The sequence below is a fragment of the Megalobrama amblycephala genome, linkage group LG23 (genome assembly GCF_018812025.1).
Source record: "Megalobrama amblycephala isolate DHTTF-2021 linkage group LG23, ASM1881202v1, whole genome shotgun sequence".
NCBI lineage: Eukaryota > Metazoa > Chordata > Actinopteri > Cypriniformes > Xenocyprididae > Megalobrama > Megalobrama amblycephala.
Genome location: NC_063066.1, coordinates 5552582 through 5571563, shown reverse-complemented (window position 1 = coordinate 5571563; position 18982 = coordinate 5552582). Strand labels below are relative to the sequence as shown.

At 38.0% G+C, this 18982-nt stretch overlaps 1 protein-coding gene across 1 annotated transcript in view; it reads left to right on the top strand.

Annotated features, from left to right (window-relative positions):
* Window positions 1-10266: 10266 nt before the first annotated feature.
* The window catches only part of fat2 (FAT atypical cadherin 2), a 56706-nt gene continuing 47990 nt past the window's right edge, over window positions 10267-18982 (top strand). The window contains 3 exon segments of the mRNA XM_048176076.1: window positions 10267-10499; window positions 14904-16664; window positions 16667-18175. Coding sequence (XP_048032033.1) covers window positions 14933-16664; window positions 16667-18175 — 3241 coding nt within the window. The 5' untranslated portion in view covers window positions 10267-10499; window positions 14904-14932.

The window sequence follows — 18982 nt, the reverse complement described above, 5'->3', positions numbered from 1 at the left end:
AACATTATAAATGTCTTTACTGTCACTTTTAAACAATTTAATGCATAATTGTTGAATAAACTTGTGCGGTGTTTCAGTGTTCAGTATCTATCAAAAGTGGTCCTAGGAAGGAACAGTGGTGAACCGGAGACAGGGTCATGAGCAGCCAAGACTCAGCGAAGACTGGCCCGTGTGGTCCGATCCAACAGACGAGCTACTGAAGCTCAAACTGCTCAAGAAGTTAATGCTGGTTCTGATAGAAAGGTGTCAGAATACACACATATGGAGCTGCATAGCTGCTGACCAGTCAGGGTGCCCATGCTGACCCCTATCCACCACTGAATGCACCAACAGCGGACACGTGAGCATCAGAACTGGACCACAGAGCAATGGAAGAAGGTGACCTGGTCTGATGAATCATGTTTTATTTTACATCACATGGATGGCCGGGTTTGTGTGCGTCGCTTACTTGGGGAACACACGGCACCAGGATGCACTATGGGAAGAAGGCAAGCCGGCGGAGAACAAACTTGGGTCCTGCCATCCATGTGGATGTTACTTTGACACAAACCACCTACCTAAGCATTGTTGCAGACCATGTACAGCTTTTCATGGAAACGGTATTCCCTGGTGGCTGTGGCCTCTTTCAGCAGGATAATGCTCCTGCCAAAAAGCAAAAATGGTTCAGGAATGGTTTGAGGAGCACAGTTTGAGGTGTTGACAAATCCAATCCAATTGAGCATCTGTGGGATGTGCTGAACAAACAAGTCTGATCCATGGAGGCTCCACCTCGCAACTTACAGGACTTAAAGGATCTGCTGCAATCATCTTGATGTCAGATACCACATTTAACCCAGCCGCTGGGTTTAAACAGTTGTCCATTTTCAACACAACTTGGGTTGTTTTTAACCCAGCATTTTTTTAGAGTGTAGTATATGATGACAGATAACTATGTTATTGTTTATATAAATATATTGCACAAATGGGACGTCAAAAGTCATAACTGGACGATATATATTCTGAGGGTGAGTAAATAAATGATGATTCATTTTAAGTCAATTCTCTCTTTAAAATTATTCATTCAAATTGAATGGTTCCATGAAGAATGGAAGGTCCATGAAACCTTTCCATTGAACAAAAGGTTCTTTCTAGTAGAATAGCAAGAACTCTGACAAACAACTATGGCATCACTGCAAAAAAAACTTTATTTTTAAGAGTGTAGGTGGGAGAGTTTTATCCTCCAGTCTGACCCATTGAACTTTACATCTGAAATGTTTGGTCTTTAAATTTCGACAGGTCCACTTGATCTTCTACAATCAAAACAACAATGCATACACATAGACTAGCCCAAAAAAGCCTTATTTTTCCAAGTGACTTCGATCCACTTTTTCATGTACCTGCAAGCAAAAGTCACACATATTTAACAATAAATAGTTCCATCTATTTCCTCCACTATCTGACAAAAAGGCCAGTTGAAAGAAAATTGCTCTCATCTCAGTAAAGAAGATGGAATGCAGCATACTTTTGAATAGAAGGGTCTACAAGTGATTTGCTTGCCTTGGCAAACTCTAATGCCTGTAACAAAACATCTGTGTCACAGTCGGGCAGGGTTGACACTAGAAGAAAACTGCAAACAGTTGAGCGATCGAAACATAAACCTTTTTTAGAAGGTACTCTTAAAGCATTGATGATTACATGTGTAGTTGCAGTTTATCATGCACAACATGTTTTGCAGTCATTTAGATGAACTGAACTGACAGGACTTCTTTGTGCGCTTGGACAATGCAGTCTAAAGCTGAGCATGAAATAGCATTCAACCAAGCTTGGACTTGATTCAGATTAATATCTCTCTATTCAATACCCTTATTTGTTAAATAATACAGGAGGATCATAGTCTTCCCTGTCATGTGAACACAATAACCCAGTGATTTGCACCTTCATTATCTTATAGAAACAGGCAGCAAGGGAATCTTCAGATTAGCACTGCAGAGTCAGACTGACATATGAGTGAGCTCAAACTCGTAGCTGTCCTGATCCCTCTCCTGCTGCTGCTGTGATCTCAGTGTGAATTGTTATGCAGGCCGTGAGCAGCTGTTCTCATTCTAATGATGTATTTAATGCATCCATGACAGGTCCAAACACAATAAACATTAGTAGCAACTGCGCTGTTCATTGGCCAGCATTTCAATGAGATCATTGAAAGCTGTCTAATCTCAATGAAACCAATATCGTATTAAGTTCTTAAAGGAATACAGGAAAATTCACATTCACCTTCAAAGTAATTGATTCGCAATTTAAAATAATTTTTATCTCATTCCAAACGTGTGATTTCTTCAAACGAACAAAAAAGGAGAAGTTTAGCACAATGTTCATGCTGCTCTTTTCCATACAGTTAAAGGGTTAGTTCACCCAAAGATGAAAATTCTGTCATTAATTACTCACCCTCATGTCGTTCCACACTCGTAAGACCTTCATTCATCTTTGGAACACAAATGAAGATATTTTTGATAAAATCCGATGGCTGAGTGAGGCCTGCATTGACAGCAAGTGAATTTATACTTTCAGATGCCCAGAAAGCTACTAAAGACATTTTTAAAACAGTTCATGTGACTACAGTGGGTCAATCTTAATGTTATGAAGTGACGAGAATACTTTTTGTGCACCAAAAAGCAAAATAACGACTTTATTCAACAATATCTAGTGATGGACGATTTCAAAACACTGCTTCATGAAGCTTTACGAATCATTTGTTTCGAATCAGTTGTTCGGAGCGTGTATCAAACCGCCAAAGTCACGCCCCCCAGTGGTGAACCATTGAAATTTTGAAACACTTATGAAGAAACAAAGCCTTATTTACTGAAATCACGTGACTTTCATGCTCTGAACCACTGATTTGAAACAAAAGATTCGTAAAGCTTCGAAGCTTCATGGAGCAGTGTTTTGAAATTGGCACACAAAAAGTATTCTCATCACTTCATAACATTAAGTTTGAACCACTGTAGTTACATGAACTGTTTTAAATATGTCTTTAGTAGCTTTCTGGACATTGAAATTGTTAATGATCTTGCTGTCAAGGCCTCACTGAACCATCAGATTTCATCAAAAATATCTTAATTTGTGTTCTGAAGATGAACGAAGGTCTTACGGGTGTAGAACGACATGAGGGTGAGTAATAAATGACAGAATTTTCATTTTTGGGTGAACTAACACTTTAACGGTGACCAGGGTCAAGCTGAAAAACATCACCATGAACATCTTTTTTGTGGTCATCTAGGTCTGGAATGACATTAAGGTAAACAAAGACAGATTTTAATTTTTGAGTGAGCTGTTACTTTAATCAGGAGGAAAAATAAGCGATTTGATATTTCAAAGACAAATGTGTTTCATTGTACCTCTGTGGCATTGCCCCATGTTTGTTTAATGGCAGCTTTCATCAGGTGTTTTCAGGAAGCAAACTAATAATGGAGCATCTGTCAATGCACTGTAAGGACGTTAATCTGTTTCATTCATCCTCCTTATTGTGGTTGTAACTATATTAAAATTCACATAATAATCAATGTTATCATGTATAGTTTTGAGAACCAAGTACTCACATTGAGAGAAAGTCACTGAAAGGGCTTTAGTCTTAAACAGTTGATCAGTAAAATTTGCATTGGCTCTTGCCATCAAAGAACATTCTGCCCTCAGCCTAATATGAAATATAGTTAAAGACAAATTCTCAGTTGTGATGATTTGATGACAAGTTTTATTCTGTGTATGTTTACAATAAATAAAACAGTACTTGCCAACTTCTTTTAAAAAAAAAAACGTGTTATTGTTTTGACACTATTGGAATATAATTAATAGCCCTGGAGGAAAGAGATCACTGTTGTGCCGCCTGTGCTCAAGTGATCAAAGTCAGATGTATTAGATTCAAGCAGGAGATAAAAATACACGTTTTGGCTATTTGCCTTTTTCAGTGACAGGCTGCAAAAATCAGAAAAAAGTCCTGCAAAATGGAGGGACTGATTTATTATAAAATAATAACGAAAGGCAGTAATAATAATTTGAACAATATATTTTATTTGTGAACTGTTCTTTTTATAGTCACCTCATTTTCGGATCATCATCAGTCATCATGCTCGATAAACACTGGATTATTTTCTCATCCATTTTTTTGAGCAGGCACTGCCTCTCAACGGCCCTGATGTTTGTCTTCATATTAGATACTTTAAGATGTTGGAAATGAGATAAACAAACAGATCCAGATTGCTCCACAAATGCTCATCGGAACAGACAGTCTGAAAAGAAAGATACTCGTCATATGTAGTTCTATAGCTAAGTTTTTTATAGCTAAAACTGTGAAAATCCTAATATTAATTCAAATAATGTTACATTTATGATTTGTATTGTAGCACAGAGGTTGCATAAGTGCATTTATTCAGAAACCACAATTGCAAACAGTATTGCAAAGAATCATGTTTGGATTTATTACACTTCGTCACAGAGAAGCTTTCGCTCACAGATTTAGTAGCAGCAAACGGCAAGGAACACAATACTGGCTGTATGATACTTTCATTCAAGCAAAATTTCACAATGGACGTAACGCTAAACTCCAACATATACTGTACTTGTTTGTTGGTGTCAGATCATCAGCACATTTTTCCTGCCCAGAGAGCACATTAATTATTAATCAAGAGAAGCAGAAATGGTTAGCATGATTAAAATATGATTAATTACACAGCCCTATACAGTTTACTTGAAGGGATACTTCACCACTGGCAAAATGAGCTTTCAATTAAATTTGACTGTCAGTAGAAAGGCGAAAAAATTGAAATCTGTGCTACCTGACTAGAGAAAACAGAGGAAAAAAAGAGCTATTGTCTTCCCTTTTGCCAAACAGGTAGGAAAACTTTAACACCCAATGCATCCAAGTCTACTCCCCCCAGTCTGCTATGGATGCTTATGTTTCGCCAGAGGAGAACTGGCCCCCCCGACTAAGCCTGGTTTCTCCCAAGGTTTTTTTCTCCATTTTAACACCTATTTGCCACCTGTTTGCCACCTGATGTCACCTGTTGGAGTTTGGGTTCCTTGACGCTGTCGCCTTTGGCTTGCTTAGTTGGGGACACTTGACATTTGACTTGACACTCGACAGTATTCTTGACATTTATTCAACAGTGCTTTTGATCTGCCTGCATTGACACTATTCTTGAAGAGCTGCTGTGCAGCCAAAATTATGTACCAGTTATCACTGTAAAGCTGCTTTGACACAATCTGCATTGTAAAAAGCGCTATATAAATAAAGGTGACTTGACTTGACTTAATTATGAGGCAAATAATGCCTTGCTTTAGTAGGAAATACTTCCTAGCAAACTTTTAGTTATAATGGTGTTGACTTGTATTGTTTGCGGGTACAAGAATTCAAGGAGTAAATGTTTAATTGGGAGTGAGTTACTTTCGCTTTCCAGTAAAACAGCGGTTCCCAAACTGGGGTACGCGTACCCCTGGGGGTACGTGAGGTGACAAAAGGGGGTACGCAAACAAAATGCTGAGTAGTTCATTTAATTCTACCTTAAAATAATATTAAAATCGAGCATGTATTTCTAACTGCCAAAATGTCGTAAATCCAGTACATGTAATCAAATTACCTCATCATTTGCAGTCAAAAATGACTGTATCCACACAAGCAGCATGCATATGATAGATTGCGTGCCGAATCTGCTGCCTTAAATCGCGCTAAATTACTGTCGTTCTCGACAAGGCACCTTTGTAACAGTAGGGATTTAGCACTTACTCACATGAAGAACAAATATAGACACAGATAATGGATTCATTTCGATTTAAGAATCAAACTTTCTCCGATACAAAAATGCCTTGTGTGAGTTTTTGTATTTAATGATGATAACGAGCAAGAATGCAATTGTTCCCAAATATCCACATGACTGCGAACGTGACATTATTATACAACAGGTCAAAAAATAAAACGTACATTTTAAACACAGTAGTAGCCTATTTACTGTATTTTGCAATGAAATAATAGTTCTAACGAAAACCACAGCAGAACTACATCACACGTCTGTGTTTCGCGAACAATTCTGCGGCTTTGAATGAATCGTGAGAGTCAATGATTCAATGGTTCTTTCACAGCCACTTGCTTCATTAATGAATGAATGACTCGATGACTCACTCATAAAAACAGTGACTTGCTGCCACCTGCTGGTGGTTTTAGTTTAATATTTAAAAGTTTTACTTAGTTTTACCATCATTGCATATTTCTCTATTGAACATTTTTTATTTAAAACATTATTTATTTTAGAAAATTATTCATAAAGGTAAAAAAATGCACTGGAAAATCAATTTAGGGGGCAAATATTGTCCCTTAATGCTAAAGGTGTGACTGCAGTCGAAGTGGAAGAGAGGTCCAAGCAAAAAAGTTTGGGAACCACTGCAGTAAAGGATCCAGCGTGTTTGTAGGTAGTGGTTAAGGCTGCAAAAATGATACATGTTTTAAGCCAAATGTAGAGGAAAACTGAAAGAATCTGCCATTCCATCGGTTTCTGCCTGAATAAAAACGTTGTCGCGTAGACAGCTAAGAAAGCTGGTGCCATAGTGCTCCATTTTTACTATAATGTTGTTTAAAGAGTAGACATACGACACAATTTTCAGTGATAAACCTACTCTTACAATAACTATTGTGTTAATAACCCTCTGTCGATCCAACTTGGAATATAATGCAAGAGTTGGAATATCGCATAAAATATTTGCAAATAAAACACTTTGCATCTAATGTGTTCAAAAGAACAAAATTTCCTGGAGGGAAATATCTAATAAAAATGGAAGTTGCTGAAATCGGGGAAGCTACTGTGGCTCTTTTTTTATACATAATAAATGATTTTTGTCTCAGAGCATGCAGATGAAATTCAATAATCACTGTCATGTTAAGAAAGCAATCATGTGAGACACTTCTGGAAGGGAATTATACCCAAACATTTTGATGACAATCTTTGGCTCAGGCATTTCAGAACGACCAAACCAACATTTGAGATGCAGCTAAATTGTTCCGCTCGTTAGTCTGATTATCCAATCACATCCTCTGTCGTGCATTGAGGGATTTATTATATGTGTTTCTATCATAGTTTTTTCACATCTTCTTATAGAATAAAGAAATTATCTGCCTAAAATACATTTTTATGCCTGTTTTTAGAATTTTGATGCACATCTTAACATTTGAGTTTTTCTTAAGATATCCCAAAATTCACATAAAAATAATGGAGGCAAAATAGCTATACATTACTTTGTCCATATTAGAGCCACTATTAATTGTTGCTGTATGGGAAAGAGCTGCATAAAGATTCTTCAAAGAAAACTAACTGATATCAACCAATTTGATATCAGCACTTTCCCATCAGTCATCAGCACTGTGTCCAAGTAAACATCCCTGAGGAGTCTCCTGACATATCTGACAGCCATGTGTTCAGTGACTGCAGGATACTGTTTACAAGGAGCAGGCAGTTGTGTATTTCAGTCATTCATCTGCTCCTTACTTTGGCAGATAAACGACGAGGTCTGTGTGACAGCCAGTGAATGTGACAAGTGGTTTATAGTATTTCCTCTCCACATTCGCCATGTTTGCTATTACTCAGAACACTGCAGGTGAGTGTCTGTAGCTTATTCCTGGACTTTTGTTTGCTAGATCGTGTATATACACAAAAATGAAGTCAGTAATTTGCATGACTGTTGAATTTTGTTGAACAACTTCAAAATACAAGTAGCCATGAAGTTATATTGTTCTCTTTGGTCTGGAATTGTTTTATTTTCTGCTTCATCTATTATAAATGTTTGTCTTTGAGAGCAAAATAATTATCTCTTGATAACATTTGATGGACCCTCATCACATGGACACTCAAGAGACGAATATATTTTTTGAAGTACTATGAACAGATCTCAAGACTTGAGAAAGGGTAAAATGGACTAGCCGATCATTTTGAGTACAGGAACACATTCGTGACAACAAGTTAAATGATAAAACAATGCAACCATATGTGACCCTGCACCACAAAACCAGTCATAATGAGATTTATATATCATCTGAATAGCTGAATAAATAAGCTTTCCGTTGCTGTATGGTTTTTAGGATATGACAGTATTTGGCCGAGATCCAACTATTTGAAAATCTGGAATCTGAGGGTGCTAAATAATCAAAATACTGAGAAAATCGTCTTTGTCCAAATGAAGTCCTTAGCAATGCATATCCACTCAAAAAAATACATTTTTGATTTATTTATGGTAGGAAATTTACAAAATATCTTCATGAAACATGATCTTTACTTAATATCCTCTTTGTCTATGTGTCAGTAAATCAAACCAGTGACTAAATGGTCAACTTAACGTTGTTTGTCTTAGTAGGATGAAAATAATCTGTTAAATGGTGATTATATATAGAAAGCGATCAAACAACGCTCCCTTTACCATCGCTGGAGCTGTCAATCAAACAGCAAGAGTAAACTCCCGTTTTATTCAACAAATCTCTTAGTTACATCACGTTTGCACTGTTAGTTATGATGAAAGCATTCATTAGTGTGCAGAAATTTAGTTGCAATGACGAGATCACTGCTTTCATAAGCTCAACATGTCTGTGATCAGCTACAATGTTCATCACTGCAACCTTTCATGCCACGATCTAAATATAATGCCATAGATCTAAATGTAATGCAACACTTTACCTTGAGAGCTGTAATAGTAAAAACATGCTAAAAGTTTTTGAGAGAGTAATACTTAGCTATTTCATATGCAAAGATTCTATTGCGTTTACACCGAAGTCTCACAGCAGACACGCCCCTTAAAACAGAGCGTTCAAATAAGATGGCTAAAATCAGGGTAGAAAAAGTCTTTTATTTCTAAATGATGACAATTTTGATGTAAAAAGCATACTGACATTTGAAGTGCACCCCAGGAAACATTATAAAACAATAAAACAACACAGTTCATGACCCCTTTAAAGTTTACAGAGTTTAACAAGGGAAGCTACTGTGAACTCAAGAACATGCACTGTTTCACATAGCCCTCTGACGGTTAATGCAAATCCAAGGCAAATGAAGACATAAAGAATCAAAGAAGCTCACAATGAGGAAGGTCAACGCATTATCTGAGAGGAAAGAAACAGAGCTGTCACTCAAGCCATGTGTGCATGTCAAACACAGACCAGACCGCTTATTTTGCTGACTGATAGTGAACATTTCACTCTGAGGCTGTGCCAAGAAATGCTTCATATCTTTTAGTGTCTGAATCCTGGGATTAAGGGCTTTGGTTTCCTTCCTTGCATTTTTGTAAGCGATGATTGATCCATTATCAAGATACGGTTTGAAATCATGACAATGCGCAAGATCTTGAAGGACAGGATGTTACTAAATACAGATACAAACTTGGTTGTAATCCACTCATAAAACTGTCCATATAAGCAGCATTGTGAAATAGAGATGCATGTGGTTTTCATTAATGCCCTTAGGGTTGCACATTTTTCACTTCATCCTCAAAGTGCACTTCGGCAAAGTCCACCTGCTGCCAGTGGCCCGGTGCCCACCGTCTGTTGAGTCTTATTTGTGGGCCATGCCTGCTCCATGTGCTCATCCTCTCTCGCTCCATGGCAGGTCTTGGCACCAAGTGTGGGGTCTGTTTACATCATCACTGGTGGGTATCTGGACGTACCTCAATGTACAGTTCTGAAGCCATTTTGGGTCTTTATCATAAGGTGACTGTGGAGAACTTTTAATTGGGAAACTGCTAAAGAAATACCGATCACCTTGCGTCTCAACATGACACGCATTACACTAGTCTGAGTGTGAATGGAGATCTCTGTTTACATAACAGTCAAACAAAGACTACATGCTTCAGGCTGTTAGCAGTAGCGCTAGCAATAATAATAGATAATTGCCTTTGGTATCTGTTTAAAACAGTTTTGTGTTTTGCTTTCGTGAGTTAATCAGGCATTAATTTTCTTAAGTCTGTTTCGATATATTGTCCACAGTCTTCAAAAGCATTGAGGTCTACCACAAAGCACAGAGTCGGAATATGAAACCTATGAGGTGTGTATTTACTTTGAACAGGACTGCTTTAACTTTTGTGTAAAACTTAGAGCTCTACCTCACCCAAAGCTTAAAACAAACAGAAAGAGACACACACAGAGAGAAAGAAAGGGTAAAAACGCCTGCAATCTGCGTGCCCGGCTGATGGTTGATGGGTGTTGGGCTGAGTTTAGGGAGAGGGGGAGGGTTTTAGAGGGAGGGACAGTGTCATCAGGATTGGGGAGGAGAAGATCAACCTGATTCCTCAGGGAATAAGGTGTCTCAACAGCCTTGCAACTCTCTACTCTTGTGAACATGGTAAATTCGCTGGAATCGTCAACCCTAGCTTTTCTGGCAGAGTCTTAGTGTTCATTATGGATGAAAGGCGATTCGTTTTATTTCCGCACTGGAATACTGTCATACCAAAGGTGTGAGGACTTTGGGAAAAGTTTTATGTGTAGCGGCAGTCAAGGACCTCAGGTGAGTTTCGGAGATGTCAAGCATGCGGCGTCAGTTTGCCTCATTTCTGTTAGTGGATTTTAGCACAAAATCTACATATGTAAGTGTGCTAATGGTGCTTTAATTGTGGGATTTTATACATATTGTTATTTTTCTGTGGTAAGCATTTCTTTGGGCTACAGTCAAGCTGTTAGAAGTGTTGCAATGTTTTTTTTTTTTTTTTTTTTTTTCTCTTTTTCTAAATGCAGGTAAAAGTACATTTAAAGTGGATCAAAACCTTTCACCAAAGTTGTCCTAAAACCTTCTTCTTAGCCCAACTTTGATGCACTTTTTTTGATCCACTTCAAATGCTGACTACTATATTTTTAAATAAATCATGAAATAATTCCTGGTATCAAACAAGATGGTGCTACTAATTACTAATGGTCAAGTGCACTTCCCAGGTCGCTGTATGTTGATGAAGTTAATAAGATAATTGTCAGTTTTCAATATTCTAATAATTATAATATTAATATTATAAATTATTATTATTAATTCAAATCTTTGACTTGTCATTTACAACAGTGGCTAACCTCTCTTCTGAACACTTTTTGGCTGGGGCCTAATGCAATGTCAGTCAGAATTAAATTTACTAATTAAACTATTTCTTCTTAAATAAACCTAGCAGTTTCCCATCTCATCCATCAAGGGTTTTTAACATGGTGTGGTCATTAGAGATTATATATCAAACATTAAGCTGATTACATATTGAATATTTTGTGGTGTCACACATGATCAGAAGATGGTGATACATGAAGGTGGTCACCTTAAAGGGTTAGTTCACCCAAAAATTACTCACCCTCATGTCAAACCTGTAGGACTTTTGTTCGTCTTCGAAACACAAATGAAGAGCTTTTTGATTAAATCTAAGAGTTTTCTGTCCCTCCATAGACAGCTACACAACTACCACTTTGACACTTTAAAAAGTTCATAAAGAAATCGTAAAACTAATCCATATGCATTGAGTGGTTTAGTCCAAATTTATGCTTGATCGCTTTATATGATGAACAGATTGAATTTAGGCATTTATTCACATAAACATTCATCATCTCAAACATCAGTTGTGGTAAATGGAAGCTCAAGCATGTTTGCTTGATGTGTGCAAGAACCAATGAGGTTCGTTCTCGTGTTACGCAGCAAGTTTGAGCTTCCACAAGAAGTTTGTTCTTGCACGTCAAGCAAGTTCAGCTAAACTTCTGTTTATGTTCACTGATCAGTGTTTATATGTTAATAAAATCCGAAATTCAATCTGTTCATCATATAAAGTCTCTTCAGAAAATTTGGACTAAACTCCTTAATTCATATGGATTAGTTTTACGCTCTCTTTATGAACTTTTTGAAGCGTCAAAGTGGTAGTTGCAGAGGCTGTCAGTAGAGGGGCGGAAATCTGTCTGATTTCATTAAAATGATCTTCATTCATGTTCTGAAGCTGAATGAAGGTCTTATGGGTGTGGAAGGACATGAGGGTGAAATTTTTTTGGGTGAACTAACCCTTTAAGTGTCCAAGTAAACTGGGATTAAGCCAGTTGTCTAAACTGTCTATTCTCTGAAGCCCCCTAGTAATTTAGATAATTGCCTCCCTGTAGCACTAGGTGTGGACACGAGGGCATTGTGTGGTCCTCATGTTCATTTCCATAGACAGATAAAGGGATGTACTGAGACACAAAAATGTTGTCAAACCTTTTCAGAAATTGTACATTAATCTTTAATCTCCTATACAGTGGGAAATATACAGTATGCACTAAATGCTTCACTTGAAACAAAAATAACTGCATATGTCTTAATCTTATTAGCAGTTTTGCTAGGATGTTATATTCAACGTCATTCGTAATGCTTCAGCACAGTTGAAATAGCTGCTCAGTCGAAAATGACGCATCCATGGACATGTTGATGCATGGCTTTGGCCACAACTTTTGCAAACAATAAACTAACAGCAAGAGCTTGTGTAATCCTCTAGTAACCCATGCACCACAAAGCATTTAACACTTGCAGGGGAAAGTAATAATAAGTCCTGTAGAGTTTGTTAAAAAGGGAATGATAAATTACAGTATGCACGATAGATGAAGTGTGCAGTTTTTTGGCTTACTACGTAGAGGTACATGTTTTGCTACAGTTTGCTTTCTTGAGTAGTCTTATTAGTGTCTACACTTAAATTTGATTTATTATCACACAGAAACTTTACAAGGGTGCTAGCATGCTACTGTTCAGAGTATCCTTAAAAGTCATTACATCTAACTAAACTGGCAAAGTGAGAACTGATAGTGAAATATGATCCGAGTGTGTGCTGCCTGGCTGAGCGTGTGGCGGCAGGTAGCCGTAAGAGTGTGTGCTGGAGGGCAGAACACATCCTACTGCTAACAGAATCACCCTGGGGGATTTCACAACTTTTACCTGTTTGATTTCAGGAGAATTCAAAAGAGTTAAAAAGTATTGTTTCATAAACTTACCCACGCAGAAGCACAAGGTTTCCTTATCAGTTTTAGGTTTAATCAGTGTAGCACAGATTAGTGGTGCCTCTATCTAAAGTGCATTCCACGAAATATTGCTCCATATCCCCCACCCTCATGTAGAGAGATTTATGGCAGTTAGAACTGTTATCATACATTTACATAAATATACAGTAGACTGACAGAGAATAGTACTTTAAATAATTGTTAATTAGCTAGCTCTGCTCGCCTTTAACCTCTTGCATCCCTCTGACCTTGTACGAGGACATTATATTTTGGTGAATTTCTCTGACACCATACATGTCACAGATGTAAAGAGCACATTCAGGGCTTTTCAGAAGACAACAACTTCTCATTGGTCTTTAAAAATGACTAAATGATCAAATTTAGCACTCCTATGAAAATTGTTTGTTATAAATCAACATCTCAGGAAAATTTTATGGGGTTTCTAATCAAAAAATGACTTTCTGTTAAGGGCATTGATTTCATATATGTCCTCAGTAGAGGACACCAGGACTTAAATCTTGTTTATCAGGCATTTTAGGAGACACAACAAGTGAATAGGGAAAGAAATTATATATTAATGTTCCTATGAAATATTGCATATTATTATGAAAATGTTGCGTGCTATTACTTCCATTATTACACTTCTTTTTTCATTATATGTTGCTCCAAGAACACATTAATATGCAAATTACAGTGTATAAATGCATTGCATTGAATGGGAAAAACCATGTTTGGCCATTTTACCCACATATTGCAAAATGGTGATAAAATGGTATATCAATTCATTCCATTATATCATTCATAATATATTTGAGAATCATCTTTAAACAAAGTTTGTTTAAAAAACCTAAAAATTGTTTGGTAAATGAAAAAAAAAATTGTTTTTGCCTTTACATGTAATTTTATGTCATTTTATTGCTGTTGTCTACTTATGAGGACATAGCATAACATATGAATATATATATATATATATATATATATATATATATATATATATATATATATATATATATATATATATATATATATATATTATTCTATTTGTTTCTTATTGTCTAAGCAATGTAATGACATGAAAAAATACTAAATTCAAAAAACATTTTTTCCCAGGTCTTAGGAGGTATAAAAAAAAAAAAAAATATATATATATATATATATATATATATATATTTACAGTTATTTGTTTCCACACACTAGTGTAGTTGTAGTCAAACCAGGGGCATAACAACATTTTTGAGGGTTAATGCAACACAATATTTGACCCCTCTGAAAGTGTTATTTCAGTCAGTGTGATTATTTTTAACCAAATTAAAACAAAATTTAATTTAACTGTAAAAAAAACGAAAATACACTAAAATACTAAAAACTAAACTGAAGTTGTAATAACTCCTAAACTAAACTAAAATAAACATTGATTTTAGTTTTTAATAAAGAATATATTGTTATTTGAAACTGGGCTGGGTGGGATGATAAATATCTTGTTGAACGAGAGGATAAGGAGGGAGAGATCAGTGTCAGATGCCCCCAAATATATGAGATTTTGGTGCACTTCATAGGTTAAAAGTCCCATTTTCATATGATAATTATTATAGTTTACTTGTAGTTAAAAAAGACTGGCTAACCAAGTGAAAATGCATCACCTTGTTTAAAGAATTCTAGTGCTCTTCTCACGGTTAAACAATGTAACGTAGCTTGACCAGACATGTCAAAACAGGAGAAAAAAATACCTGACTATGGTTTTTTACTAGGTGAAACAGACAATGAGATGAGTGAGTATGTGTATGCTTGCGTGTTTTGTCCTTTCAGGGTTCAGTATGTGTTTATATAATGGTCATTGCAATAATACTTTGCCATATCAGCTCATTGTAAGACCATGTATTGGCACAGCATGGTCTACTTGTCAGAAAAATAATGATTTTTTCCTTCTCTTCAGGTCTGCGGGTCCATGTTGAGACGGTGAGAATGGCTTTCACAGCTATAATTCTCACTGTCATAGCAGTCCTAGGAATGTTAACCAGATGTCAGGGGAGCCTGGTTAAAGACAACTCTCTACTGAGGTTCACCCATCATTTGTATAATGCGAGCATTTATGAGAACTCTGCCCCCAGGACCTATGTGGAGAGCCCAGTCCGAATGGGCATCTTACTATCTGATCACTTCTGGGACATCAAGTACAAGGTTGTCTCTGGTGATGATGACGGCCTTTTCAAAGCCGAGGAGGAAAGCGTAGGAGATTTCTGCTTTCTGAGAATCAAAACCAGAAGCAGTAACTCAGCTGTGCTGAACAGAGAAGTACGAGACATTTACACTCTCACCGTCGAGGCTATAGAAAGTACCTACGAGAACCGAGCTAGAACAAAGGTATCGATCCAGGTGCTTGACACAAATGACCTGAAACCGCTCTTTTACCCTGCCTCTTATCATGTGCTAATCAAAGAGGACACGCCGATCAAGTCGAGCCTGGTGAGAGTGAGCGCAACGGATGCCGATATCGGCAGCAATGCAGACTTTTATTACTCATTCACCACAAGATCACACCCATTTGCCGTTGATCCTTTCACGGGGACCGTTACCCTCGTCAAGAGACTAGACGCCAGTCAGAGAGACAGGTATGACCTAACAGTGCTGGCAGAGGACAGGACAAAGAAAATTTCTGGTGTGCAGAAGTTTGGAAATGTAGCAACGGTTGTTGTGACCATACAAAAGGTGGCAGAAAACTTTACCCTCATTGCACCCACTAGTGCAGCGAGTCCACGAACGGATGACGACAAAATAATCGTGAATGTCAAGATGGAACCCAAGGAGAAAGAGAAAGTGGCGTCTTTAAGTATAGTTGAAGGCGATCCACAAAAGAGCTTTCAGATTATTCCATCTACATTGCATGAGGCTGGCTTTCAGCTTGTCTCAACAAAATGGATTGACTGGTCACAAAACCCACTTGGACTAAACATTTCCCTTCAGGCCAAAGACAGAAGTATCCCTCCTCTGCAAACACCAATACAAACAGTGCATATCCCTCCTCCTCCGCAGCAAGTTAAACCCTTGACATTTGAACAAGAACTCTATTATGTCAGCCTCAGTGAATTTTCTCCACCGAAAAGTCACGTGGTTAGAGTATCTGTAGGTTTGAGTTTCAAAAACACAACCTTCAGGATCAAAGAAAACCCTGATAGCAATAAATTCAAAATCAGTGCCAAAACTGGTGTAATTGTGACTTCTCAGTCCCTTGATTTTGAAAAGCACTCTCATTATGAGTTTGACGTTACTGTGAACGACGGAGAAGCGGTTACCCGTGTCGTTGTAGATGTAATTGATGAAAATGATAATGCCCCTAGGTTCACATTGCCTTCATACCAGGCTTCTCTGCCTGAAAATGCCCCAATCGGAACAAGCATCTTAGCTGTCTCTGCTATTGATGTGGACAAAGATATCAATGGTTTTGTAACCTACGCTATAGCAAACACCGGTCCCGTTCCTTTCAGTATCGACCCACTGACCGGTGTGATTTCGACCTCTCAGGAGTTCGATTATGAGCTCATGAAGAGATGGTACCACCTGAGAATATGGGCCTCTGATAGCGGCAGCCCTTTTAACAGAGTGAGCGAATGCTCTGCAACAATCACCATGACCAACATCAACGACAACGCTCCAGTGTTTGAGCGGGTGGCATGCAATGCCTCCATACCCAAGACTTTGCTGTGGGGAGGAGTATTACAGAGATGTCAGCACTCGATCTGGATGAGCTGCAGCAGATCAAATACAAGATAGAATCTGGGAATGATGACGGTCTGTTTACAATTGACCCTGTTTCTGGCACCATTAAACTTTTTAGAGCCATTCCCTCAAATTATGAAGACACATACTTACTTAAAATAACAGCAACAGATGGCAAACATAGTGCCGATCCCAATACCGTGACCGTACGTATCGCAGGCAAGGGCGAAGATGCCACCACGTATTGCGAGGAGACCGGAATTACTAGGCAGATGACAGAGAAGCTTATTGAGTCGTTTAAGCCGTCTCTCACGGTCAAAGAAGAAGAGTCTATCTCAGATGTTCATATAATTAACCAGCACTCTCCAAAGTTTATCACGGGCACACCGAGCTCGATCGACATCAGGGAAGACTTTGCTCTCAATAGATCTGTGCTGCAGTTTAATGCCACTGATAATGACTCTGGCTTTAACGGAAAGCTTGTCTATGCAATTTCCAGTGGAAATGAGGATGGATGTTTTACTATTGACATGAACACAGGGGACCTGAAGGTTATCTGTGCTTTGGACAGAGAGCAAAAAGAGTTCTACATTCTCAACATAACTGTGTACGACCTGGGATCTCCACAAATCTCTACGTGGAAGTTTCTTGCTGTTAGCATTCTTGATGCAAATGATAATCCTCCATTATTTTCTCAGCCAAGATATGTGGTGAACATCCCAGAAAACACAGAGGTTGACAAAAGCATCTTCAAAGTCAATGCAGTCGATTTTGACTCGGATGACAACGGAGAGTTTAAATATTCACTGTTAACCTTCACCGATTTGTTCAAAATTGATGAAGTTACAGGAGTGGTGAAGGTCTCTGGGCCTTTAGACAGAGAGACCTTTAGTAGATATGATCTGACAATTGAGGCCAGAGATCAAGCCAAACTGGACCCGCAACTTTTCTCGTTTGTAGATCTGGTGGTTGTACTGGAGGACATCAATGACAATCCTCCAAAGTTCGTACCCACAGTCTACAGGATCAAAGTTCCTGAGGACGTTCCTCCAGGCACAGTGCTGTTATGGGTTGAAAGCTTTGATTTAGATCTGGAGAGCGGAGGGCGCATAAGCTACAACCTAAAAAACAGTGAATCAGGGACGTTTTTCCTGGATACATCCACAGGCTGCTTGACTCTGGAGCGTGAACTGGACTTTGAAAGGCAGCAGTCTTATAATCTAACGGTTCGAGCTGTAGACCACGGAAAGCCCCGGTCTTTATCGTCTTCATGTTTCATTGAGGTTGAAGTGTTAGACGTCAACGAAAACCTGAACCGGCCTCTCTTCACTCTTTTTGTGCATAACGCAGCCATTATGGAGGATGCTGCCATAGGAACTTCTGTCTTAACACTAACAGCTGTAGATAATGATCTAGGACGAGATGGAGTAGTCAGATACTACATCCATGATGGTTCAGGGCTTGGCGTCTTCACGATCGATGAAGAAACAGGTATGTTTGTGATTACAATATTTCAGGTTTGTCTCGCATGCTTTACCTAGATAGGAAAATGCCTCATGGATATTACTGACCTTTTTTACAGTACCTGCCTTCAGCATTTTTGGTCAACGCTGCATGTTCAAACATTTACAGATCAGTCATTAGGCATACCAAACATGTGTAAAGACAAAGTGATACATGGCTTTTCCTTGCAAATGTTGAAAAATTTTAGGACATCTAACATCTGTCACATTACATGCATCTTTTTTTCTTTGAATACATAATTATTGGATTGTGTTTAGCAATTCTTTTGCATGTTTTGAAGTGATTTTGGAATTTCAAATTTACTCACCCCCATGTCATCCAAGACGTTCATATCTTTCTTTCTTCATTCGAAAAGAAATGAAGGTTTTTGAGGAAAACATTCCAGGATTTTTCTCCTTATAGTGGACTTCAGTGGGCTTTACCGGGTTCTTCAGTGGGCTTCTCCCGTACTAACGTAACCCATAACATAATGTAACCTAAAGCAAACCATAGCGGACCACAGAGGAGTGCAAGACGAGCATTTGTGGTTAAAAAGTATATAAATGTTCATTTATTCATAAAAAATGAATGATCGTTTTGCTAGATAAGACTCTTATTCCTCGTCTGGGATCATGTAGAGCTCTTTGAAGCTGCTCTGAAACTGACATTTGGACCTTCAACCTGTTGAACCCCAGTGAAGTCCACTATGTGGAGAAAAATCCTGGAATGTTTTCCTCAAAAACCTTAATTTCTTTTCGACTGAAGAAAGAAAGACAATCATCTTGGATGACATGG